This window comes from Triticum dicoccoides, chromosome 4B, assembly GCF_002162155.2.
Source record: "Triticum dicoccoides isolate Atlit2015 ecotype Zavitan chromosome 4B, WEW_v2.0, whole genome shotgun sequence".
NCBI lineage: Eukaryota > Viridiplantae > Streptophyta > Magnoliopsida > Poales > Poaceae > Triticum > Triticum dicoccoides.
The window spans coordinates 118,590,934-118,618,816 of NC_041387.1; the positions used below are offsets into that span (position 1 = coordinate 118,590,934).

The 27,883-nt window shown below is 48.9% G+C and overlaps 1 protein-coding gene across 1 annotated transcript; it reads right to left on the reverse strand.

The window, feature by feature from the left end:
• Positions 1-22,735: 22,735 nt before the first annotated feature.
• LOC119295380 (serine/threonine-protein kinase-like protein CCR4) lies at positions 22,736-26,371 on the reverse strand. Its single transcript, XM_037573793.1, has one exon. The coding sequence runs from the start codon at positions 25,722-25,724 to the stop codon at positions 23,364-23,366; it is 2,361 nt and encodes a 786-aa protein (XP_037429690.1). The 5' UTR covers positions 25,725-26,371; the 3' UTR covers positions 22,736-23,363.
• Between the last annotated feature and the right edge of the window lie 1,512 nt (positions 26,372-27,883).

The following is a 27,883-nucleotide window of genomic DNA, read 5'->3' on the forward strand; positions in this document are numbered from 1 at the left end:
CCCGGAGCCTCTTCAGTCTTTCCTCAATCATTTCAACTGGTGAATTCTCATCTCGGTGGACATTCTTCATCATTTTTTCTTCTCCGGTGGATTCAATTCAATTTTCGGGAGTGATTATATTCTTTCGCTCAGCTCAAGTGTTTTCCCTGCTCGCTCGCCTCTCGCCAGTTAATCATCCGGAGTTCGTAAGACATCTCAGGAGATTCGTCTGTGTTCCAATTAATTCGAGGTTGTCACCTCATTCAAATATTTCAATTGTTCCGGTGCATCATCTATATTTTCAACAATCATTTTCAACGGTGTTAGCTCTTCAGTGGGCCCTAACCCACAGGTCTTTTCCCAGGATCTTACCTGACTCTTCTAATTTCCTGGAGTTATTCTCAATTCTTTTCAAGTGTGACGTAAGAATGGATTCCATCTGTCACATGCCTTCTCCAAGATCGCTTTCAAATTATTTTCATCTTTGGTTCAACCCTTCCTCTTTTTCATTCTACCGGAGTATCTTAGTAATTTTGGTGGTGTTTCTCGTCGTCTTTTGAAGATCGAAGAAGAGTTTTCCTCTAAATCTTGTTGGTTCTCTTGAAGTTTCGTGGTTCTAGCTTCATGTTATCCTCTCAATTAGTCCATTTGTCACTTATTCCTTTTCTTACCCGTCCGGAGTATGTCAGAAGTTGTTTTCCCATTTCTTTTCATCGGAGGCCATCATTTCAGCTACCGTTATCCTATTATCCCGGTGCTTCGTTCAAGTGTTCTTCAATCAGATCATGATCTTTTATCCTTTTGCATCTAAATCCCCTCTAGCATATTGTTCTTCTAATTCTTCCTGGCGATTCATTCTCTTTCGTCAGTCATTTTTGATTTCTTACGGTGGTTTCTTTAGATTCCTTTTCCTTTGGTTATCATATTAATTCATTTGTTCTTTTCAATCCTACCGGTGGTTCATGAAGACCTTCTCAAGTTTGCGATATGTCACTTCTCAATCCTTTTCAAGAAGAATAAGTAGTATGCAAAAATCCATTGCTTGTCATCAATTTAATTTGATGAAGGATAAGCATACAATAAATCTTAAGTCTTATTTCATCCAAGTGAGTAATCCCTTCCTTCGGAGTTTGTTCTTAATGAATAAATTCTAGTTCCAAGTGTTTTTCATCTTTCTTTTCCGGAGTTCAAATTCCCTAGGCCATTTCATCGAAACCTCCATCTAAATCACCGCAAGGCTTGAATCTTTATTCTTTCTTCCTTCATTTTATCTCATCATCCTTTTGTCACCGGAGTTCTTCATGATTTAATTCATTCTTCAACCCTACCTTCTAAGTTCTTTCCATTCAATTATTTAAATTCTTCCGGAGGCATTGTGTTGCTTATCTCGTCAGTGTCATCCCATCTTGGGAAGTTCGTATTCTATTCTTTCCTTGTTCAGTCAGAGTTCTGCCTAAATCCTTTTTAGTCTTATTCGTTTCTTATCTCATTCTAACCGAAGTTGTTTCATAGTCTATCTGATTCCGTGATCTTTCGATTCTTGTCATTCTTGTCATTCCTCTCTTCTTCTCAAGTGCTCTCGATTCTTTGCTTATTATCTTGAGTTCTTGTTTCACCTCATCCCTTTTCTTTTCCGTCTCGGTCCTAAGATCTCGGGACAAGATCTCTTCTTAGTGGAGGAGTGTTGTAACGCCCCGGATTCGATGTGCCAGGTGTCTGATAGTTATTCGTCGTTGTTGCCATGTCATGTGCTTGCGTGTTGCATTTTATTATGTCATCATGTGCATTGCATTGCATACGTGTTCGTCTCATGCATCCGAGCATTTGCCCCGTTGTCGGTTTTGCAATCCGACACTCCTATGTCCTTCGGCGTTCCCCTTTTGTCTCCTGTTGTGAGCGGGTGTTAAACATTCTCGGAATGGACAGAGGTTTGCCAAGCGGACTTGGTATACCACCGGTAGACCGTCAGTCAAGTTTCGTGCCATTTGGAGTCCGTTTGATACTCCAACGGTTAACCGCGTAGCCCGCAAAGCCCCCTTCTCTTTGCAGCCCAACACCCCTCCAAAGTGGCCCAAAACCCATCCTAACCCCCTCCATGATCTCGGTCGTTCGATCATGATCGTGTGGGCGAAAACCGCTCCTCATTTGGACTCTCCTAGCTCCCAGAAACTATAAATATGCCCTCCCCGTCCAAATTCGCGAATGAATCCCCCCTAACCCTAGCCTCGCTCCCTCTCCGCCGCCGGACACGTCCGGATCGGACCGGACGCGTCCGCACCGCCGCCCGCAGCCAAACATTGGTTTTACCATTTGCCTCACCACCACCTACATTTCCCTTGGGAGTAATTAACCCGAGGGTCATCTTTATTTCAGCCCCCTCCCCGGGCCAATGCTTGTCTAAGTGTTGGTCCGAACCGAGTAGACTGCAGGGCCCCCTCGGGGAAACTCGAGGTCTGGTTTTACTCGTAGGATGTCTCATCCGGTGTTGCCCTGAGAACGAGATATGTGCAGCTCCTATCAGGATTGTCGGTGCATCGGGCAGCTTTGCTGGTCTTGTTTTACCATTGTCGAAATGTCTTGTAAACCGGGATTCCGAGTCTGATCGGGTCTTCCTGGGAGAAGGTATATCCTTCGTTGATCGCGAGAGCTTATCATGGGCTAAGTTGGGACACCCCTGCAGGGTATAATCTTTCGAAAGACGTGATCGCGGTTATGCGGTAGATGGGAATTTGTTAATGTCCGGTTGTAGATAACTTGACACCATATCCGAACTAAAACGCATCAACCGTGTGTGTAGCCGTGATGGTCTCTTTTCGGCGGAGTCCAGGAAGTGAAGACGGTCTTTTGGGTTATGCTTGACGTAAGTAGGAGTTCAGGATCACCTCTTGATCGTTGCTAGCTTTACGACCATTCCGTTTGCTCTCTTCTCACTCTCATTTGCGTATGTTAGCCACCATATCATGCTTAGTCGCTGCTGCAACCTCACCACTTTACCCCTTCCTTTCCCATTAAGCTTTGCTAGTCTTGACACCCATGGTAATGGGATTGCTGAGTCCTCGTGGCTCATAAATTACTACAACAACAGTTGCAGGTACAGGTCATGCGATGATCTTGACGCGAGAGTGATGTGTGCTTGTTTGGAGTTCTTCTTCTGCTTCTTCTTCGATCAGGGATAGGTTCCAGGTCGGCAGCCTGGGCTAGCAGGGTGGATGTCATTTGAGTTTCTGTTTGTGTTTCATCCGTAGTCGGATGGTGATCTTATGTAAGATGATGTTGTATTCATGTGGCATTGTATGGCTTATGTATGTATCCCCGTCTATTATGTAATGTTGATGTAATGATATCCACCTTGCAAAAGCGTTTCAATATGCGGTTCTATCCTTGGTGGGACCTTCGAGTCTCTTTAGGATAGTATCGCATATTAGGCATGACATTTGCATCTTTATTTTTTGCATCTATATTATAAATTACCAAAAATATATTTATCTTATCTTACTATCTCTATCAGATCTCAATTTCGCAAGTGGCCGTGAAGGGATTGACAACCCCTTTATTGCGTTGGTTGCGAGTTCTTTGTTTGTTTGTGTAGGTTCGTGGGACTTGTTGAGGAGCCTCCTACTGGATTGATACCTTGGTTCTCAAAAACCGAGGGAAATACTTACGCTACTCTGTTGCATCACCCTTTCCTCTTCAAGGAAAACCAACGCAAGCTCAAGAAGTAGCAAGAAGGATTTCTGGCTCCGTTGCCGGGGAGGTCTTCGCTCAAGTCAAGACATACCAAGTACCCATCACAAACTCATCTCCCTCGCATTTACATTATTTGCCATTTGCCTCTTGTTTTCCTCTCCCCCACTTCACCCTTGCCATTTTATTTGCCCTCTCTTTCCCAATCTTCTCTCTCTCTCTTTTCGCTTGCCTTTTTCTTTTTGCTTGTGTGCTTGTTTGACCTTATGGCTCTGCCTAAGGGTACTAACCTCCTTCTTAGAAGGACGGAGGAGATTGAATCAAATATTAGAAGCTTTATGAATTTGCAATTTGAGCACAATAATTTTTTTCAGAAAAGAGCTTAAAGAACAAAAAGGGGTTTTGAGTTTTATGAATAAGGAGCTTGATGATATGAATAAGGAATTTTATGGTGTGAACTCTCAAATTACCCGGCTTGAAAATGCTATAGCCAAGATTTCTGATAAGCAAGCTACCTTAGTCAATAAGATGGCTGCCAAACCAGAAGAGTTACATGAAAATAATGATGAAGATCTTAAAGTTATTGATGCGTCTCCTATTAGATCTATGTTTTGCAATATGAATCTTGATAATTATGGGATTGATGATGAGTCAACTTTACCTAGAAGGCGTCCCAAGAATTCGGAGTTTTTAGATCTTGATGCTAAATTTGGTAAAAGTGGGATTGGAGAGGTCATGACTTTAAATAGTATCGAACCCACTATCTCGGATTTCAAGGAATTCGATTATGATAATTGTTCTTTAGAAGGTTGTATTTCCTTGTTGCAATCCGTTGTTAATTCTCCTCATGCTTATAGTCAAAATAAAGCTTTTACCAAACATATCGTTGATGCCTTGATGCAATCTTATGATGAAAAACTTAATTTGGAAGTTTCTATACCTAGAAAACTTAATGATGAGTTGGAACCTACTATAAATATTAGAATTAAAGATCATGAGTGTTTTGCTTTGTGTGATTTGGGTGCTAGTGTTTCCACGATTCCGAAAACTTTATGTGATATTTTAGGTTTCCATGATCTTGATGATTGCTCTTTAAATTTGCATCTTGCGGATTCCACCATTAAAAAGCCAATGGGAAGAATCAATGATGTTCTTATTGTTGCAAATAGAAATTTGGTGCCCGTGGATTTTATCGTTCTTGATATAGATTGTAATCTTTCTTGCCCCATTATTCTTGGTAGACCTTTCCTTAGAACGATTGGCGCGATTATTGATATGAAGGACAGGAATATTAGATTCCAATTTCCATTAAAGAAAGGCATGGAGCACTTTCCAAGAAATAAAGTCATATTACCTTATGAATCTATCATGCGGGCTACTTATGAATCAAGTGCCAAAGATGGCACTACTTAGATCTATCTTCGCTTTTATGCCTAGCTAGGAGCGTTAAACGATAGCGCTAGTTGGGAGGCAACCCAATTTTCTTTGTGTTTTTTGTTTTTGTTCCTGTTTAGTAATAAGTTTTTTCTTCTACTTTCTGTTTAGATGTGTTTTTAGCTTTTAATTAGTGTTTGTGCCAAGTAGAACCTATAGGATAAACTATGATGATAGTTGATTTGATTCTGCTGAAAAACAGAAACTTTGCGCTCACGAGAAAAAATTTAATAACTCACAGAAACGTGCTTTTGCATCGATTCTTTTTGCTTCTGATCAATAAACAAATGTCCAGTACGTCCTATTTTGGTAGGATTTTTAGAGTTCCATAAGGTTGCGTTAGTTACAGATTGCTACAGACTGTTCTGTTTTTGACAGATTCTGTTTTTCGTGTGTTATTTGCTTATTTTAATGCATCTATGGCTAGTAAAATAGTTTATAAACCATAGATAAGTTGGAATACAGTAGGTTTAACACCAATATAAATAAAGAATGAGTTCATTACAGTACCTTATGTGGTGGTTTTGTTTTCTTTCACTAACGGAGCTTATAAGATTTCCTGTTGAGTTTTGTGTTGTGAAGTTTTCAAGTTTTGGGTAAAGCTTTTATGGACTATGGAATAAGGAGTGGCAAGAGCCTAAGCTTGGGGATGCCCAAGGCACCCCAAGATATTCAAGGATAGCCAAAAGCCTAAGCTTGGGGATGGCCCGGGAAGGCATCCCCTCTTTCGTCTTCATTGGTAACTTTACTTGGAGCGATATTTTTATTCGCCACATGATATGTGTTTTGCTTGGAGCGTCGTGTATTATATTAGTCTTTGCTTTTTAGTTTACCACAATCATCCTTGCTGTACACACCTTTTGGGAGAAGCCTATTTTATTAGAATTTGCTAGAATACTCTTTGTGCTTCACTTATATCTTTTTGAGCTTGATAGTTTTTGCTCTAGTGCTTCAGTTATACCTTTTAGAGCACGGTGGTGAATTATTTTGTATAAATTTCTAGTCTCTCATGCTTCACTTATATCTTTTTGAGAGTCTTTTAGAACAGCATGGTATTTTCTATGGTTATAAATTGGTCCTAGAATGGTAGGCATCCAAGTTGGGTATAATAAAAACTATCATAGGAAGTGAATTGGATGCTATGATCAATTTGATACTTGATAATTGTTTTGAGATAGGGAGGTAGTGATATTAAAGTCATGCTAGTTGGGTGATTATGAATTTAAAGAATGCTTGTGTTGAAGTTAGCAAGTCCCGTAGCATGCACGTATGGTTAAAGTTGTGTAACAAATTTGAAACATGAAGTGTACCTGGCTTGTGCATCCTTATGAGTGGTGGTCGGGGACGAGCGATGGTCTTTTCCTACCAATCTATCCCCCTAGGAGCATGCGCGTAGTGCTTGATTTTTGATGACTTCTAAATTTTTGCAATAAGTATATGAGTTCTTTTGACTAATGTTGAGTCCATGGATTATACGCACTTTTACCTTTCCACCATTGCTAGCCTCTTCGGTACCGTGCATTGCCCTTTCTCACCTTGAGAGTTGGTGCAAACTTCGCTAGTGCATCCAAACCCCGTGATACGATACGCTCTATCACACATAAACCTCCTTATATCTTCCTCAAAACAGCCACCATACCTACCTATTATGGCATTTCCATAGCCATTCCGAGATATATTGCCATGCAACTTTCCACCGTTCCGTTTATCATCATCATGACATACATTACTTTTGTCATATTGCCATTGCATGATCATGTAGTTGACATCGTATTTGTGGCAAGGCCACCATGCATTATTTTTCATACATGTCACTCTTGATTCATTGCACCATCCCGGTACACCGCCGGAGGCATTCATATAGTCATATCTTGTTCTAGTTTTGAGTTGTAATTCATATGTTGTAATCAATAGAAGTGTGATGATCATCATTTTTAGAGCATTGCCCAAAGAAAAAAAAGAAAAAAAATAAAGGCCAAAAGAAAAAAAGAAAGGCCCAAAAAAAGGAAAAAAAGGAAAAGAAAAAAAAGAAAATAAATAAAGGGGCAATGCTACTATCTCTTTTTCCACACTTGTGCTTCAAAGTAGCACTTTGTTCTTTATGTAGGAGTCTCGTATATTATGCTTCAAAGTAGCACCATGTTTTTCATGTAGAGAGTCTCATAAGTTGTCTTTTTCATACTAGTGGGAATTTTTCATTATAGAACTTGGCTTGTATATTCTTACGATGGGCTTCCTCAAATACCCTAGGTCTTCGTGAGCAAGCAAGTTGGATGCACACCCACTAGTTTTCTTTTGTTGAGCATTTATTTATAGCTCTAGTGCATCCATTGCATGGCAATCCCTACTCCTCATGTTGACATCAATTGATGGGCATTTCCATAGCCCGTTGATTATCCTCGTCAATGTGAGACTTTCTCCTTTTTTGTCTTCTCCACACAATCCCCATCATCATATTCTATTCCACCCATAGTGCTATATCCATGTCTCACGCTCATGTATTGCGTGAAGGTTGAAACAATTTGAGATTATTTAAGTATGAAACAATTGCTTGGCTTGTCATCAGGGGTATAGAAGTTGGGAACATCTTTGTGTGACGAAAATGAAGCATAGCCTAACTATATGATTTTGTAGGGATGAACTTTCTTTTGCCATGTTATTTTGAGAAGACATGATTGATTTGATTAGTATGCTTCAAGTGTTACTATTTCTTTTATCAATATGAACTTTTATTTTGAATCATTTGGATCTGAACATTCATGCCACAATAAAGAAAATTACATTGAGAATTATGCTAGGTAGCATTCCACATCAAAAATTCTCTTTTTATCATTTACCTACTCGAGGACGAGCAGGAATTAAGCTTGGGGATGCTTGATACGTCTCCAATGTTTCTATAATTTTTTATTGTTCCATGCTATTATATTACCCATTTTGGATGTTTATGGGCTTTATTTAACACATTTATATCATTTTTGGGACTAACCTACTAACCGGAGGCCCAGCCCGTATTGCTGTTTTTTTGCCTATTTCAGTATTTCGAAGAAAAGGAATATCAAACGGAGTCCAAACGGAATGAAACTTTCGGGAGCGTGGTTTTTGGAACGAACGTGATCCAGAGGACTTGGAGTGCAAGTCAAGAAGCAGCCGGGGCCTCCACGAGATAGGAGGGCGCCCCCCCAAAGGCGCGCCCCCTGTCTCATGGGCCCCTCGGGCGTCCACCGACGTACTTCTTCCTCCTATATAAGCCTAAGTACCCCGAAAACATCCAAGGAGCACCCGAAACAGAATTTCCACCGCCGTAACCTTCTGTATCCGCGAGATCTCATCTTGGAGCCTTTGCCGGCACTCTGCCGGATGGGGAATCGACCACGGAGGGCTTCTACATCAACACCATAGCCCTTCCGATGAGTTGTGAGTAGTTTACCAGAGACCTACGGGTCCATAGTTATTAGCTAGATGGCTTCTTCTCTCTTTTTGGATCTCAATACAATGTTCTCCCCCTCTCTTGTGGAGATCTATTTGATGTAATCTCTTTTTGCGGTGTGTTTGTCGAGATCCGATGAATTGTGGGTTTATGATCAAGTTTATCTATGAATAATATTTGAATCTTCTCTAAATTCTTTTATGTATGATTGAGTTATTTTTGCAAGTCTCTTCGAATTATCAGTTTGGTTTGGCCTACTAGATTGATCTTTCTTGCCATGGGAGAAGTGCTTAGCTTTGGGTTCAATCTTGTAGTGTCCTTACCCAGTGACAGAAAGGGTTGCAAGGCACATATTGTATTGTTGCCATCGAGGATAAAAAGATGGGGTTTATATCATATTGCTTGAGTTTATCCCTCTACATCATGTCATCTTGCTTAATGTGTTACTCTGTTCTTTGTGAACTTAATACTCTAGATGCAGGCAGGAGTCAGTCGATGTGTGGAGTAATAGTAGTAGATGCAGGTAGGAGTCGGTCTACTTGTTGCGGACGTGATGCCTATATACATGATCATGCCTAGATAATCTCATAATTATTCGCTTTTCTATCAATTGCTCGACAGTAATTTGTTCACCCACCGTAATACTTATGCTATCTCGAGAGAAGCCTCTAGTGAAACCTATGGCCCCCGGGTCTATCTCTTATCATATTGCTTCCAATCTACTTTTATTTGCATCTTTACTTTTTGCATCTATATTATAAAATACCAAAAATATATTTATCTTATCATACTATCTCTATCAGATCTCACTTTCGCAAGTGGCCATGAAGGGATTGACAACCCCTTTATTGCGTTGGTTCCGAGTTCTTTGTTTGTTTGTGTAGGTTCGTGGGACTTGTTGAGGAGCCTCCTACTGGATTGATACCTTGGTTCTCAAAAACTGAGGGAAATACTTACGCTACTCTGCTGCATCACCCTTTCCTCTTCAAGGAAAACCAACGCAAGCTCAAGACGTAGCAAGCTGCGAACCAGTTTCGCCTAAGTTAAAAAAACTACTCCGAGTGAGAGCAATCCTCCCACTCGGGGGCTTAGCCGCGAACTAATTTCGCCTAAGTTAAAAATCTACTCCGAGTCAGAGCAATCCTCTCACTCGGGGGCTTAGCCGCGAACCAGTTTTTCCTAAGTTAAAAACCTACTCCGAGTGAAGAGCAATCCTCCCACTCGTAGGCTTAGCGACGAACCAGTTTCGCCTAAGCTAAAAAACCTACTCCAAGTGGAGAGCAATCCTCCCACTAGGAGGCTTAGCCGCGAACCAGTTTCGCCTAAGTTAAAAAAACTACTGCGAGTGGAGAACAATCCTCCCACAAGGAGGCTTAGCCGCGAACCAGTTTCGCCTAAGTATTCACATTAAGCACTCTGTAAGCAGAAAAGCAATATTCGGATAAATCTACCAAGTTCGGATAAAACCTTCAAGTTCGGAACCGCAAGCAAAAGTATTCGGACGTCAAGCCCGAAGTAGTTTAACTATTACAGGATCACTCGGCATCCCGTGGCAAATAAATTCAAACCATTACAAGTTTTCATTCACTCGGCAGGAGGAGGGCTCACTGGCTCGACGAAAGTGTCCTAGTCGATGTCGTCAGCTATGCGAGTTGCAGCTTCAATGAAAGTCTCCATAAAGGATTCGAATTGGAGTTTCTTCGTATTCGCCACTTGGAGAGCCTTCAGCTTCTCTTCTTTGGCATCCTTGCAATGGACTCTGACGAGTGAGAGGGCCACGTCGGCTCCACAGCGAGCAGCTGATTTCTTCCACGCCTGCACTTGACTCGGGACATCATTGACTCGAGTCATCAGAGACTTGAGATCATTCTAAAGTTTGTCCTCTGGCCACAGTTCTTGGTCTATCCTTGACAATGCCACCTTCAGTCGAGCAATATACCCCAAGACACTGTCGAGCCGAGCTTTGAGTCGGGGTACGTTCATGGAAGCTTCATCCTTGATGAGTGACTTCGTGGGGTCCAGGCCTGGTTCGTTTCGGTCGGTCTCCTGCTCAAAATTCTAACAGAACTCTGCACAAGGAGGGAAAATACGAGTCAGGAGCAATATTGTATGGAAGTTTTTTGGATTCACTCGAACGAGGAAGGATACCTTCGAGCATGATGTACATTTTCTTTGCAAGGCCCCCCAAGTAAGCCTCCAGCTTGTCCCTCTTTCGAGTGAGCTGGTCCACCTTGTCCGTCAAGACGACCTTCTCCTCCTTCAGCTGAGCGGCCTCCTTCTTCACCTCCTCAACGGCAGTCTTTAGAGCCGCATTATCCTTTTCAAGTTTGTCGACTGAAGCGAGCTTTCTCTCAGCCACTTCAGTCTTCTCCCATCCCACCTTTTGCCTCCTGCAAGTTCAGTATCCTTCCTCTCCAGTGCCTGCTTCATAGTGTCTAAAGAAATAATATTCTTCAGTCGTGCTTGGAGTTGACGGTTTTCACTATGCACATCTATTCGAGCGAAATCACTCGGTTCATAGGACAGAAAGGAAGAAATTGCAAAGCTTTCAGTCAGCAAAGTATTACCTCCCATGGTCTTCACTTTAGCCTGTGCATCCTTCAGGTTCTTCTTGGCAAGTTCCAGCTCGAGCTGGAGTTGGATCTTTTCCTTCTCCAGGGAAGCATATTGAGTTACAAGTTCACTAGATTTCTGAAGTCAAGAAAAAGAGAATTCCGTTGACAAAAGCAAGGACCCTCCACTTCAAGTGGAGAAGATCAAGTCCAAAGTGTTCTTATAAAACAAATGTGTTCTCAGACCCCTGCCGACTGCTCACAGACGACTATGTCTCGGGGACTACACCCAGTGGGTGCACTCAGCATGCCCTCACTAGAATAATTGCTCACTTGGTATGGCCCGACCGAACCGAGTGGAAGAGCCAAAATATCCCTTGTTCTCAAAGCCCCGCCGACTGCCCGCAGTCGACTGCGGTCTCCGGGACTACACCCAGTGGGTGTACTCAGCGTGCCCCCACTGGATCAGATACCCACTCGGCGCGGCCTGGCCGGACCGAGTGAAGAGCTGCAAACAAACATATTCTAAGACCCCTGCCGAATCAAACATTCGATGAGGGTCTTGGGGACTACACCCAGTGGCGCACTCAGTGTGCCCCCACTGGACCAAACACCCCACTCGACACAGCCTGACCGACTCGAGTAGAAGAAGAGCTACGCAGCGAATGAAAACACCCAGTGGGTGTACTGATTCAAGACAAAGAAAATCCAATCAGAAATCAACTTACAATCGCACTTACTCGAACGTTAGCCTGAAGGGGAGAACTGGCATCATAAGCAGCCTTGCTAGAATCGTACACCTCTTTCAGCCGCTCCATCATCAAACCTGCATGGATCATAGCTTCCATGGCAGCTCCTGTCTGGTCCTCCAGGACATGATGAAGACCAAATCCACTCGATGCAGGAGTTGGTGGTACAGCTGGAGGGATCAGCGTTTGAGTCTGTCCAGTCAACATCGAAGGCTGGACAGTCGACAAGCGGTCAGCAAAGGAGACACCAACTCGAGACGAACTGCCAATTTCTTGAACAACAGGTTTGGGCGGCGGATGAGACGTCTGACTAGAAGACACCCTTCGGGCTAGGTTCCATGAGGTGGTTGAGGCACTGCCTTTTCCTCCTTCATTCCTTGGAGGCTCCTCTTTGTCGTCGTCTTGAAGTTGGATAACATCTGTTGGCACTGTAATCACTCGACAGTAAGATTTCAATCGATAGTAGATTTCAATCAACAGTAAGGTTTCAACCGACAAGGTGTGAAGTGATATTACCTGCTTGAGAAGTGGCCACGTCTACAGTCTCCGCGTCTGCGGTCTCGTTATCAATGTCCATAAGGGACGTCCCAGAAGTAGCAGCCCTGGACACCCAGAATCACACTCGGTCAAACAAGAAAGAAGGTCTGCAACAGCAAAGAGGAAAATAAGAAGAGATACTTACACCGAAGCAATAGGCACAACGACTTTGATCATGGGCAGAGCCTTCTGAGGCTTAGGAGGATTGACCTTGGCTTGCTTGGTAGCTTTCTCCGACGGGTCAGGAGTCGACGTCCGAGTGCGCTTTAGAGTCCTTGCACTCTACACCGCTGCCTTGCCTTGGTCTACTACGGAGTCTTGTGATTGCTTGGTGCGTCACTTAGTGCGTGGTGGTGACTCGGCCTCCTCATCATCGTCAGAGTCATCACTGTCATCGTCGTTGTCGTCTGCATACTTCATATCGTCACTGCCCTTGCTCTCTGCTCCTCTGAGGTGCGGTTCTCTGTTTGACATGGGCGAGTACATCTTTGTGAACACCTTACACAGATCACACAGATCAATCGGGCTCCAGTACAGCTGCACATTGAAAGATAAAAGGAAAAACACTCGACAAAGTCAGGCCAGACCTCTCCTGGAGGATGTTCAGCATCGAATGGCAAGATCCGTTTTGCTCCGCGTGAGCTGTCCTTGTTCCCGGTGATGCTTCGAAGCCACTGCGCCATCATCTCCTCTCCGACCTCCTCCGGGTGGGTTAGAGCGGTGTCTTCTGGGCCCGAGTACATCCACATGGGGTGGTCGTGAGATTGCAAGGGCTGGATGCGTCGACTGAGAAACACCTCCATCAAATCCATGCCTGTAACTCCGCTCTGGATTAGTGCCACGAATGCTTTGACTAGGATGGCCACCTCGCCATTCTCGTGTTCTTCTACAGTCAATGAGTGAGGGGCGTGGAGTCTCTCCAGAGAGAAAGGAGGAAGACCAGTCGACTGATCCGGAGTTGGGACATCCTTGCAATAGAACTAGGTCGACTGCCACCCTCTAACAGATTTAGGAAAGGTCATAGGAGGAAAGGAGCGCCTACCCCTCATCTGGATTCCTAACCCCCCACACATGTGGATCACGCGCATCCTCTCGTCAGTCGGATTAGCTTTCTTCACCGATTGAGATCGGCAAGTGAAAATGTGCTTGAGCAATCCCTAGTGTGTACATCCCAGGAAATTCTCACACATTGAAACGAATGCGGCAAGATATGAGATAGTGTTGGGAGGAAAGTGGTGGATCTAAGAACCGAAGAAATTCAAGAAACCTCAGAAGAATGGACGTTGGGGCAGTGAGAAACCTCTTTCAATGTGCATCGCGAGGAGGACTCGTTCGCCATCATGAGGCGCGGCCTCCGACTCCCCCTCCGGCAGCCTCCAAGATCCCTCTACAAGCATGCCATCGGTGACGAGATTCTCCAGATCCTCCCCCGAGACGGAGGAGGGGATCCCGTCCCCTTGGATCCAACCTAGCGGCAGGGCGGACCGCGAGGTCGACCCCTTCGCCATCTTCTTTCCCTTGGTCGTTGTCTTCTTCGCGCGCTCCAGAGCCCTGGTCTTGTCCTTCGCCATTGCTGTGGTGGTCGGCGGATTCGAGCGAGGCAGCGTTGCATTGGAGAGAGCTAGGCGGAGAAGCAGAGGAGAAGGGGGAAAATGGCAGGCACTGTTCAACGCATCGGCAGTGTCACCTTATATGGCTTCACGACCGAGTGGTTGACTTGTGGGCCCGCGCAATCTCAGCGCATCCCGCAACTGGCGCCCGCTCGATATGTGGCAAAAAAGGTGGCACGAGGATCGAGGAGTCCCTCTCACTTGCCCCGCTTACTGCGTTGTGCCCCGACCCGTGCGCTTCTCCAAAATTCAAATCTCGCGAAATCCGGACATGGCAAATCAGTCGATCGCACCAAAGATACCCATATCCAATCTGCTCAGAACCGTGCTACGTATTTCGCTTAGAAATTCCAGAACTCAGAATCGATCAAGGCAACTAACGAAGGATTAAATATCAAGCTTGCTGTCAGGTGCTCCTGAGAAAGTGTCTCTGGGACATTCAGTCGGGCCAAAGACAGTTTTAACCCTTCTTCACTCGGACCTCGATCCATTCGGGGGCTAATGACGGTGACATGTACCTAGGGTAGGGTCCTAGGCCTGACCTATATGCCCTTCCCAAGTACATCATATAAGAGGCTAAGACCTACAAAGTCAAACATAAGATACTGACTGAAATCCTCTTGAAGTGCAATCCACTCGACAGACGATTCCACTCGGATACCTCAATTCCACTCGACCATCGTTATCTCACCCGAAAGACAAGAATCCACTCAGAAGACAGAAGGCCTAAGGTCGCCTGTAGATAGCAACAGTCGGTCATTCACTCCGCCACCATAAAGATCATTAAATATGGGCGTTACCAAAAACGTTCATGACTTTACTCCCTCATTGAACCCTTGAGTAACCGAGGGCTGCCAGGGGCCGGCGCACTCTACATAAGCCACCCTCCCCTCTGGCACAAGGGTTCGCACCCCCGTTAACTTCATACTCCAATCTACAAGCCTCTGAGGCACCGGGACGTAGGGTTGTTACCTTCTCCGCGAGGGGTCTGAACTCGTAAAACTAAGTGTACAACCTTGTCGTAGCTAGGACTCGGCCCTCTCCTACATACCCCCTTTCTCTACTGTCAGATCCGTTCCCACGACACCCCCCATATTCAGCCCAAATATGGGACGGATATGAGGGCGCCTGGGTGCGCCCGGGCACGCCCGCCACGTCGGACCTGGCCCATGCTGGCCCACCCGACCCCACATAAAATCCTCCCCATCCGCTTGCCGGACCAAACCCTAGCCACTTCACTCCCGTCCCCTTCACTCCCCTCTGCCACCCAAGCTCGTCTCCGGCTACTTCCGGTTGTCTCCAGCATCCGTCGACCCCGAGCTCATCCCATGCAGCCTCGAGGAGGAGATGGTCGTCCAGCTTGCGCTCTGCCGCGCCTGGGAGGAGGCTCGTGGATGGCTGTGCTCGGAACGCATCCGTCGGGAATCCATTGCGTCCGCCCAAATGGGGCATGGATTCGGCGCTAGGCCGGCCGTAGCTGCCTCGTCGGAGGCCGTGTGGTCCGTCTGGCGTCCGAACTCGCTGGCTGACGCGCATCCCTTCGGTGGCGCGCCGATATTGGGGACGCACCATCGTCCTACGAGGCCATGTCACGGCATGCAAGTCGTGCAAGGCATCAGGCGCGGGAGGCGGCGGCGAACATCGGCGAGGCGGAGTTGCATTCTCCGGTGCCCCGTATGGTGCATCAGTCCGGGCACCACAACGGCATCATGGTGGATGTTGGCGGCTTGTCCCCGGACGGATCCATCATCGATCTGACGTCCACCGGCACCGTTTGGGTTCCGGTCTCCGACGAGGAAGAGTAGGGCATGAGAGACGGCGGGACTTGTGTCCCGTGAGCCAGCTCGTGTCCCATGCCCTACCCTACCTTGCCGGCAACCGGACCAACACTCTGAGGAGCGCAGCCGGCCGCCAGACATGGCCAAGGCGGAGCTGGGCGAGCGGTGAGCGGAACCGGACGAGTTCTGCGTAGATTAGGTTTCACGTTGCATGTAATAATATGGATTTGAACTTTCTAATTTGAGGTATCCGAATGTGGAATGCGTTTTTTGAGGTCGCGTCCGCAGACGTTTGAGTGGTCGGATTGCCTGTCAAGTCCGGTTGTAGATGCTATTATGCTCACAATAGGTACGCCACTTCAGTGGTTGAGCAAGTACTGCCATCGGTGCTCCAGGAATGCCGAGCTTGGGTGCTCTTATGCATACGGATGGGGAGGCGTTCTGTCACATCCCTAGTTTCTGGCATTGCTCTAGGCTAGCTTCATGTGTGCATCATGTCTATATTTTTGAAACTTGAATTGAGGAATATTGGAAGCCTCAAAACCCTAAATAAAAGAGGGGCAAAAACCCTAGAAATCTCATTCATTGCTCCAAAAGGCTCTTCTTAAATGTTTGATAATTTTGGTAAGGGTTCTGGTCCCAACCAAAATATTGAACATTTTTAAGGATTTATTTTTGGGACTTTGGATTTAATTCATTAGCTATTTGAATTTGAATTATATTCATATAATTAGAATATAATTTCAAATACCCCCTGAAATATTTTATAAGATTTTGGAAAAGTCCATCTAGCAATATAAAATATTCAGAGGAGCTTTGGCATTGTTTGAATTATTATTTTAATTCAAAACAGTGGCAAAAGAATTAAAAAAAAGAAAACAGAACTGAAATAGAAATAAAAGAGAGAGAGAGAAGGAAGTACCTGGGCCACTTACCTGTAGCCGGCCCAGCTCCCCCCCCCCACCTGGCCGGCCCAGCCCACCTCCTCCCCCTTGTCTTCTTCCTCCCCTCGCACCGAAGCAGCTCGGTGGCGAGCGCCGATGCCGCCTCGGCCACCTCCTGCTTCCACCGAGGCGTTCCCGAGCCTCCCCCTCACGCCACGGAGACGCCCTCGCCCCCTGCACCTCCCCTCTCTCCCCCTGGACCCCATTCCCTCCTCTGTTTCCCTCTCGCGCACAGCACCGAGCGGAGCTCGCCGCCATCGTCGCCGTACCCATGGCCACCGGCCACCCCTAGCCTCACCGACGCCCCAGGAAGCTCCGCCGGTCCTCCCTCGACCTCCTCGCCGTGTCACGCGACCAGAAGAGCCCCGGAACGCCACCCCCGACGTTTTCCCCTCGCCGGCCGCCGAGGATCTTCTCCGTCGATTCGGCCACTCCGGCGCGCCCCCGAGCCGGCTAACCATCCCTACGGCACCGCTGTGAGCTCCTACGCCTCCCCTCCCTCTTTCCCCCTTCGATTGCGCCCTATAGCCGCCGCCCCACGAGCACCGAAGCCGCCGTCCGCCATGGCCGGTGAGCTCCGTGCTCCCGAGCTTCTCCGCCTGCGTTCGTTGCCTCCGGGTGTTCCTGGTGACCCCAGCATCCCGTAGAGCCCATCGGCCGTGCCCGCCGTGCCGTGTAACGCCGAAACCGAGCACGCCCGAGCTCCGGCCACCGCTGCCGAGCTCGAGGCCATCGTCTCCGGCCGCCCTAGCTGCTGCTGCTTGCTGAAATGGGCGCGGGTGAGCTCCAGCTCCCCGTAGCCGCTCTCCTCCGTCCATTTGGACGCCGGAGGAGCGAGCCCGCGCCCTCCGCCGCGCCTGTTGCCACCGGCGACGAGCCGCCGGCGGGTTAGGCCCTGCTGACCAGGGGTTTGACCCCCCCTGGGTCGATGACAGGTGGGGCCAGCCCCCCTGTTAATTAGTTAGTTTATTTTAATTTAATTACCCCCTGCTGACACTGACATGTGGGCCCTAGTGTCTTAATCCTTAATTAAACTAAAATAAACCCCCCCTGACGCTGACCAGTGGGCCCGACCCCCCCTAACCTTTTAATTAAACTAAATAAACCCCTGTTAACCCCCTGTCACTGACGTGTGGGTCCCACACGTCAGGTTTGACCCGGACCAGCCCGTTGACCTGCTGACGTCACTATGACGTCAGGCTGGCGCATTAATTCAATTACTGGATTTATTAATAATCAGGAAATTCCAGAAAATTGTATAAACTTCAATAATTCATAGAAAATTAACCGTAACTCCAAATTAAATAATTTATATATGAAAAATTATCAGAAAAATTCAAGGAATCCATCTGTACCATTTTCATGCATGTTAGAACAACTTATAGCTGCTGTTTAGCACAAATCAATTAAATGGCATTTGAATAATCACATATGGAGTTTAAATTTGAATCTTGTATTCAAACCAACTTCATTTAATCTGTTGCTAGTTGCATTAGCTCAAAACACATTCATTTTGCCATGTCATGATCATGCATCATATTGTGCATTGCATTGATTGCGTTCCCTTCTGTGTTGCCGGTATTTGTCCCCTCTCGATAGACATGATACCGATGATGTGATCGTTGACACTGATGAAGACTCAATGTTATCTTCAGAAGTGCCAGGCAAGCAAAACCCCCTTGTTCATTCCGATACAATCCTACTCTCTCGCTCCTGCTCTCTTTTACTGCATTAGGACAACAACGATTCATCTGTTACTTGCTGCGGTAGCTGAACCCCTTTATCCTTTGCATGACCTGTCATTCCACAGTAAATAGATGAAACCCACTAGTATGAGTAGGAATTGTTTGAGCCCTGTTGTGCCTACTCATTCATGCTTGTTTGTCATGCCTGCTACTGCTTAGAGTTGAGTCAGGTCTGATTCATCGGGGATGAATCAGAGGCGTGTGAACATGTCCTACTGTGTGTGAGCTAAGTGTGTGAACACGATTTGGTAAAGGTAGCAGTGAGAGGCCATGTAGGAGTACATGGTGGGTTGTCTCATTGCAGCCGTCCTCAGGAACTGAGTTCTGTGTTTGTGATCCATGATTCAGCTACTACCATACATTGGGCCCTGAAATATGACCCCGCTCGACTTCTTATTCACCCTAGTCCTCTGTCCAGGAGTTGCAAGTAGTTTCTGGTGTTTGTAGCTTACTGGAGGCCGTGGACAGCGCTGACCGTAGGGGTGGGCTGTGATGCGGTAGGTACATGGCACGGTGTACCGGATGCCCGTTTGGTATCTCGGGAACCCTGTTCACATCATTTGGGGCTGTGAGCGAAACTCCGGCCGGATCTCCTCATGGATGGAACCCGAATAGGCGATAAACCTGGACTAGAGACTTGAGTGTTTAGGTAGGTCGTGGTCTACACCCATGTCGGCTTTCGCTTGAAGTCTGCCGAGCACATGTCGTGTGCAGACGCTAAGTGGTGGAAACATGTATGAAGAAGTACACCCCTGCAGGGTTAACATCATCTATTCGAATAGCCGTGTCCGCGGAAAAGGACTTCTGGGTTGCTTATATCAGTTCATAGACAAGTGAAAGTGGATACTTTAAAATGCGCAAGATAAGCGTGAGTGCTATGGATGGCGTTCTCGTAGGGAGACGGGAGCGGATCCATAGTGGTGTATTGATATGGTGAATATGTGGACTCGTGTGCGCCACCTCAAAAGAGTCGCTTGCAGTCGTAGTTTAGGATAGCCACCGAGTCAAAGCTGGCTTGCTGCAGTTAAACCCCACCATCCCCTTTGTTGATAATGATGCATATGTAGATAGTTCTGATGTAAGTCTTGCTGGGTACATTTGTACTCACGTTTGCCTACTTTACGTTTTTGCAGAGAGACTTCAGTCTCACTAGTAGTTCCACGTGGACTTCGACGTTTAGCTTGTTACCTCAGCTACGATCTTGTGCCCTCGGCAGGATCTGATAGATAGTCAGGCTTCTCGGCCTTTTTCATTTATAGATGTCTGTACCCAGACATGATAGCTTCCGCTTGTGCTTTGACTTGTATGCTCTGATTGTTGGGTCGTGAGACCCATGTTTGTAATATCTCGCTCCTCGGAGCCTATTGATTAAAATACTTGAGTTGTAGAGTCATGTTGTGATGCCATGTTGTATTTGCACATATCGAGCATATTGTGTGTATGTTATTGAAATGCTTGGTATGTGTGGGATCTGACAACCTAGTTGTTTATCCTTGGTAGCCTCTCTTACCGGGAAATGTCTCCTAGTGTTACCGCTGAGCCATGGTAGCTTGCTACTGCTCTGGAGCACTTAGGCTGGCCGGCATGTGTCCTTCTTCGTTCCTGTGTCTGTCCCTTCGGGGAAATGTCACGCGATGAATACCGGAGTCCTGTTAGCCCGCTACAGCCCGGTTCACCGGAGTCCTGCTAGCCCAGTGCTACAGCCTGGATTCACTCGCTGATGACCGACACGTTCGATGCTGGGTCATGGATGCCTGTCCCTGTAAGTCTGTGCCACTTTGGGTTTACGACTAGCCATGTCAGCCCGGGCTCCTTATCATATGGATGCTAGCGACACTGTCATATACGTGTGCCAAAAGGCGCAAACGGTCCCGGGCAAAGGTAATGCGACACCCGTGGGGATACCGTGCGTGAGGCCGCAAAGTGATATGAGGTGTTACATGCTAAATCGATGTGGCATTGAGTCGGGGTCCTGACACGTTCTGTGGGCGGCTTGAGGAGTGGAGAGACGTGGGGCTGGGTCCAATTGGGATTAGGTGGTTAGATGAATTGTTTGGTGAGACATATATGGAGGGGAGAGCTGTCAAGATTAATAGTGGTAACTTGGCTAGGGTTTGGCATGATCCATGGTTAGATGCTGCGCCCTTTGCGAAAAATTCCCTATCCTGTTCAGTGTATGTTAGGATCAGGATGGGACCGTTGCGGATTTTGTGGCAAAAAACTATAAGCTGGGCTTCAGGCGCAGGTTGTTTGGGGAAATTTATGATCAATGGGAATGGGTTGTGTCTGAGGCTAGAAAATATGCGTTAAACACTACCCCTGACACTGTATTTTGGAAACTGTGCAAGAACAAAAAGCTTACCACTAAATCTGTGTATGAGTGGTTGGAGAGAGATATAGCTGGCCCTAACTATAAGTGGCTCTGGAAAGCCAGCATTCCGTTGAAAATCAAAATATTTTTGTGGCAGCTTTTCCAAAATGTTGTGTTGACTCGGGATAACTTACGGAAGAGGAATTGGCCTGGGAACCCTATTTGTTCTTTCTGCACCAGTGTAGAAACTGCAAACCATTTGTTCTTTACATGTTCTCTTGCTAGAACTATCTGGGGGACCTTGGGCCTCACGGCTGGAGCATCCTGTTGCCCACGATCGCTATGGCAAAGTTGGGCGTGGTTGTATAAATTTTTCCCTGGAGGAAAAAAGTTTTACATGATGATTATTGCTGCTTTGTGCTGGGGGATTTGGTGTCTCCGAAATAAAGGTACCTTTGACAAGTATAATGCTCGCTCTCCTTTGGAGGCTGTTTTCAGTGCTTGTTCTTTTATGTTGTATTGGGCAGGGCTGCTAAAAGGAGAAGATAGATCGAAGTTTCAGGCGGGCGTGAAGAGACTAGCGTATGTGGCAGCAGCTCTGGCGGACAGGAACCAATCGCGAGGTGTGATGATGTTGAAAGATGAAGATGGGATACAGATCGGCTAACTTGTTCGCTTTGCAGTCCACTGGGGTTTGATGCCCGTCCTGGAGTGTCCTATGATTTGGAGAATTTCTGCTTTCTGCCCTGTGTAGGCTAGGTAGCCTCCCAGGGTTCGCTTTATTGTCATTGTTGGTTAGGATAGAGGCTAGTAAGTGTCGTCAGGTTTTTGCCCCATGGCGGTTGATCCGTTTTAGGGTCATCTTGCGGTGGGTTTTCTGGCGATGCTCCAGCTCGCTCTTCCCCTTTCAGTCTTATTTTGGATAGGTGGCTTGGATAACTACTGGTACAATGTATTTCCGTTGATTGCAAAATTAATGGAAAGAGGTGTGAGCCCGGTTGGAAAAAAAGATGAATTGTTTGGTGTATCACGTGTGATTGTACTAACATTCATTGTGGTTGTGCATAGGCACGAACGAATCCGCAGTTTCTGACAAAACCATTGCTTTGCTCTTGCACCTTGATGGCACGGATTAAACCCGGGCATGGGCAGCCCGGCCCGACGACCCGGCCCGAGCCCGGCCTGAAAAACCTGGGCCGGGCCGGGCCGGGCTTGACATTCGGGCCGGGCTCGGGCTTTGTTTTGCAGCCCGAAAGATAGTTCGGGCCGGGCTCGGGCTTCAATTTTCCCGTATTTCGGGCCGGGCTTTCGGGCTTCGGGCCGGGCTTGCACGTGCACGTACTAGAAAATAGCATTCGGGGCGGGCTTTCGGGCTTCGGGCTTGACTTCGGGCCGGGCTCGGGCTTGAAAATATGGAGTATTTCGGGCTTCGGGCCGGGCTTGGGCTTGAGAAATGAAGGTCGGGCTTTTACAAGCCCGGCCCAAAACCCGGCCCGGCCCGACGTTTGCCCAGGTTTAGCACGGATGTTCCGAAAAGAAGCAGCAAAAATGCAAAATCAATACCATGTCATTATGTCAACCAGCAAACACAAGGTCGACCCGTTGCTCTCCCATTAGCAGTGAGCTGACTAGGAGTTTAACTACTCCCCTTGCATCTGGAGTAGGCAGGCAAAGTGATCTATGAAAGGGAGAATCACTGGAAAGTGAGCAGCATGCGAAGGTGAGCACTACCAAGAAAAAGAAAAAGGGATTTCCTCTTCTTTCCTTCCTCCCTTTTGACCATATAAAAATCAGCGGCTAGACCTTTCAAGGATGTACTCAATTGTTTCGCATTATGTTTGTATATCGTGTGCCGACACGGCACCAGACATGTTCCCAACTCTCGTTTTGCCGTGTCTAAAACTTCAAATATTGCATTTTAGGAAATATTTACATCTCATTGCAACGGACGGGCAATTACATGACGAAAGTAAAGGAGAACCATGAACAAAAAGAAAAAAATTCCACGCTTTGTAATAATCTTTTGATCTTGTATAGCCTATACACAATTATCCCCCGGAAAGAAAAATCTATACACAATTACACATCAATAAAGAATTCCCACGCCCAATGAAACAACAAAAGAGTAAAGAACAAATGGAGGCGTGCACGCCGCAAGGAAAATAAACAAAGAAAAAGTAAGAAAGAATGCAAATGTATGCCTCCCTTTTTCCATGGTGCCGTGTCTTCTCATCTCATTTTGCCCCGGTTCACCTGCACGCACGCACGCACGACGAGCGGAAACCGGTGGGACGTCGCTGTGGAGTTGTTAACGAGTGGTCGCTGCTCCTTGATTTGACTAGGCCGGAGCACGATCGCCAAGATCAGCTGCTCGCCACGAAATTGGCCGTCAATTCGAGGAGGAATCCTCGCAGCTTTGGCTTCTTCTCCGCATTTCTGATTCCATCCTCTCGCATTGCTTTCCGTCTCGACTGTGTGTGTTCCAATGGCGACTCGCGTCGCTTCCTGGGCCCCTCGGCTCGAGTGGCTGCTGACGCAATGCGGATCCAGACATCGCATCAGCAGCGTTGGGTGCGTGCGTGCGTGCGTGGCGGTCAATGGCGGCCGGCCTCGCTAGTCGGTGTCAGTGAGGTCAAACTGGTCCGTGCCGGAGCGGGACAGCACGCGGCGGGCGGTCCCGGAGCGGGAGACCGGCGCCGTCGAGCAGGCCGCGAGCGCGCGCTCCAGGGCGTCCACCACCTCGGTCATGGACGGGCGCTCGCAGCCGACGGGGCCCACGCAGTCGGCGGCGAGGTAGCCGACGTAGGCCAGCGCCTCGGCCTCGTGCGGCGTCGGAGCGGGGAGGCGCGGGTCGAGCACGCGCGCGACGTCGTCGGCGAGGATGTGCGGCACGGTGAAGTCCACCACGTTCTTGGGGGTCACGCTCTCGGCGTACCGCTGCACGACGCGGCAGCCGGACATGAGCTCCAGCAGCACCACGCCGAAGCTGTACACGTCGCTCTTGTCCGTCAGGTGCTGCAGCCTGTAGTACTCTGGGTCCATGTACCCCACCGTGCCGCCGGTGTAGATCGTCCGCTGCTGCTGCTGCTCCTGCTGCTGCGGGTTGTCCTCGCAGTCGCCGGCGGGGTCCAGGACCGAGGACAGCCCGAAGTCGGCGATCTTGGCCGTCCACGAGTCGTCCATGAGGATGTTGGCGGACTTGATGTCGCGGTGGATGATGGGCGGCACGGCGTAGACGTGCATGTACTCGATGCCGCGCGCGGCGCCCAGCGCGATGGTGAGCCGCCCGCGCCACGACAGCACCGGCGCCGCCATGGGGCTGCGGTCGTGGAGCTGGTCGTGGAGGGTGCCGTTCATCATGAACTCGTACACCAGCACGCGCTCGCCGGACTCGGCGCAGCACCCCAGCAAGCACACGATGTTCTTGTGGTTGGCGCGCGCCAGAGCAATCAGCTCCGAGTTGAAGGCTGTCTCGCGGTCGCGCCGGCGCGCCGGCCGCGCCGCCGAGCTCGACGACTTGGCGTGATCCTCGGCACGTTTTATCGCCACCTCCCGCCCGTCCGGGAGCGTGCCGCGGTACACCGACCCGAAGCTCCCTGACCCGATCCGCCGGCTGTCGTCGAACCCCTCCGTCGCCGCGCGTAGAGTGTCCAGTGTGAAATGCTCCACCACGCTGCCGGGCCCCTTGCTCCTGCTGGACCCAAGCCGTGGCGGCATCAGGGACTGCATCGCGGCAAGCTCATCCGGGCTGTTGTTGCGGCGGCGCCGCCGGCGGCACCATAGGAGCAGCGCGAACTGCAATGCCACCACCAGCACAAGCAAAGCAGCCGCCGCGACGGCAGCCCAAATAATGATCTTTCTCCTCTTGCCGCCGCCGGCCTTTCCAGGGTTCGCTGCCTTGGGGACAGCGACGTTGAGCTCGAAAGCGCAGTCCACGCAGATGCAACGGCCGCCGGCGCAGAGGTTGGCCGAGCCCGGCAGGACGCCGCATTGGCACGAGGACATGGGCACGCACGGGCCCGGCAGGACGCGGTCGAAGACGAGGCGGTTGGTGGCGTTGAACTCGTGGCCTCCCCAGCACACCAGGGAGTAGTTCGCCATGAGGACGCCGCAGAACGCGCCGCCCTGAGCCTGGACGTCGATGTACTGCAAGCCGGCGAGGGGCGCCGGCGGCGCAGCGACGCCGTCGCCGAAGCATCGGATGGTACCGTTGGTCCGCAGCCCGCAGACGCCGGTCTCGCCCAGCGCGAGCGCGGCGTATCCAGCGGTGGCGTTCTCACCGTCGAGCGCCGGCGCGCCGCTACCCCAGCACGAGAGGCCCCCGCCCGTGGAGAGCGCGCACGCGTGCTGGCCGCACGCGACGACCACGTCGTAGCTCCCGCCCTGCGGCGCGGCGGTGACGGCCTCGATATCCTCCGTCTTGTTCCCAAAGCACCGGATAGGCGTGGCCGTGGGCGGGCCCGCGACGATGCCGCACACGAACCCCTTACCCACGGCAACGGCGACGAACCGGAGCCCGGTCGGGATGGCCAGCCCGCGCCAGCGCCAGCAATGGAGCTCGCCGCTGGAGAGCACCCCGCAGACGCGGTAGCCGCTGGAGGCGAGCGCCCGGAGCGGCGGGCCGAGGTAGACCCTCTTGGACCTGCTCGCGTTCTTGGACAGGTCCCACCAGCGCATGTCGACGGCGTCGGCGCGCGCGGAGGACGGGCCGACGGCGCAGAGGAAGTCCTCGCCGCCGGCCAGCGCGGAGAAGGGGTGCGTGGAGGGGTACGTCTCCTGGCGCTGGTGGTCGCCGCCGGCCGCCGTGCAGTTGAGGTCAAGCAGCGCCGGCGACGCCGCGGACGGCAGCAGCCCGCACACTATGGTCGTCTCCTTGGCCTTGGCCATGGCGAACGTGGAGAGCGTGGACGCCGCGCCCGGCCGCAGCAGCAGCGGCACCACGAGCAAGGCGAGGAAGAGCTGAGGCGGCTGCATCGCGCGCGTGCGGAGGAGTAGGAGCGGTGGAGCAGAGTAGGAGACGGACGGAAAATGGACATGGTAGAGCAGCCAGCCAGCCAAGCAGGTGAGCAATTTGCTCTGTCAGCCACGCTAGTCCCTCCAGCTTAGCCGCCTACTTCATCCTAGTATTTCATTTCACCGGAGCTCTGCCAACTATTCCCACCAGCTTTGCCACTGGCCTAGAGTGTCTGCCCCCTCCTGGAGAAGATAATGGCTAAGTGTGAAACAAAATGGGAGACGAGTTGCTTATCATGTCGCCGAGACGGGATTGCGCGGAGCACTGGCGGTGCTGGTGCATGTGGGCATTGTGGGTTGCTTCCTCTCCGGCTTGTTTGCTTCCTGTAGGATGTGTCATCCAGGGAAAACTACCTACCACCATCTACTTAACAACAGCAGCAGGTCGGTTTGACATGTTCCACTGCCCACTGGGGAAAAGCGCGGGTAGACTCCCTTTTGGTTTCGTCTCTCCGCATGGAGATGGCTGCAACAATGCCGGACAAATGATAGTGCCTTCTCACTTGCCGCCCGGTTTATTTTCTCCCTTGAGAGAAAACACTTTGAGGGCGAGTGATGAGCGATCATCGATCACTAATATCAGGATAGGCCTTTGCTAACGAATCCAATCTGACTTTTTTATAACCTTTGTTCCTTTTTCATATGTAGGCAATAATTGGTTGCATACGTTCAGGTGTAGGCTCGATCCAGGATGCTGCGTGGTTAATTCTTCTTTGAATGGAATGGGTCCTTTTTAGCCTGGTCTCTACTCACTTTTTTTCCTCCCATGTGACATTTTCATTAAAAAAAATCACGGGAACGCTAATAATCTGATGTCTTTTTTTTTTTGCGAATGCTAATAATCTGATGTCAGACTTGTAGGCAAGCCAAATTGAATTTTTTTATGGCAATTTATATTGGCATGAGAGTGGCAAATTTAGTTTGCAAGTAGGGAAATTTCTAGCAAAAAGTTGACCGAGACAAATTTATTATGCTCACTGACTAAACTTGTCATCCTCGGCAAACATAATTTATCATAAAAAACGATCAATTTGTCATGCCTAAAATTCTAACGTTGGCCGGATATTCTGGTCCTAAATTTATCTAACTTTGACTGTCGACATTTTTGAACCAAGCCCGGACATGATTGAAAGGTAAAATGATGGAACTGAACCATTTGAACAGATGCCTGATCGCTCACGCGCAGTCACCGTTAGTTGCACGTGGCCTTGGTTCAGCATGCATGGCAGCCGCAATAAATACGGGCGACGAAGGTCATATAGGACTTGGCTAATTGGTCACTGCTTGTGTTGGTTGACAGGTTAAGAAACGTGACATCTTCAGTCGGAGGCTCCTGCAAGAAACGTCCCTTTTTATCTTCGTTAATCATCATGTCGAGCAACCAGATTGCAAGCAACTGCACTGCACATAATGGAACTCACAGAAAATAGACTTGATTGATTGCGCACTTGCTACAGCAGCGGACAGGGATGTTGGGCCCTGACATCCTTGTGTGTCCGGCGGATCCGGCCACGAGCAGAGCGTGATGATGTCTTGGGACCCTTGTTTGGATAGGTGGAACACATGTACTCCCTTCATAAACTAATATAAGAGCATTTAGATTACTAAAGTAGTGATCTAAACGCTCTTATATTAGTTTACAGAGGGAGTAGAATCTACTTATTCTCTGTACTATCAGAAGAAGAAAAATGGTCAAAATAGAATAAAATGGTGTTTGGCTACTCTAACAAACTCGTCGATATATATGAAAACTTGATCCTCAAAACCCGGAGCTCCGCACAGGTATAACAAAATGAACTATGTTTTGCATGTCTGCCATTCCAAAATTCGATATTCGTCACCGTATCATCGGATATTTTCAGCATTGGTTGGCATGGGAGATGGGCTTGACCAAGGGCTTGACCAAGGCACGGGTGTGGCTGGAGATGGGAGGCTCTGGCGATCGCTCTAGCGACTACTCCGCCCTCCGGGGCGACGCGCTCGTCGAGCTCGCTCCGGGACCGCCCGCCCGCCCGGTCCTGGCTGCCGGCGGCCCCGACGCTCCCCTCTCCCCGCCTATCCCCTCCCCGCCGTCCCCTGGACCCCCGGGTAGGGTGGTCTGGGCGGACCTGGCTGAGGAC

Excerpts from the sequence above, each read along its gene's own strand:
- LOC119295380 (XM_037573793.1), bottom strand. The coding sequence starts at position 25,724 with ATGCAGCCGCCTCAGCTCTTCCTCGCCTTGCTCGTGGTGCCGCTGCTG.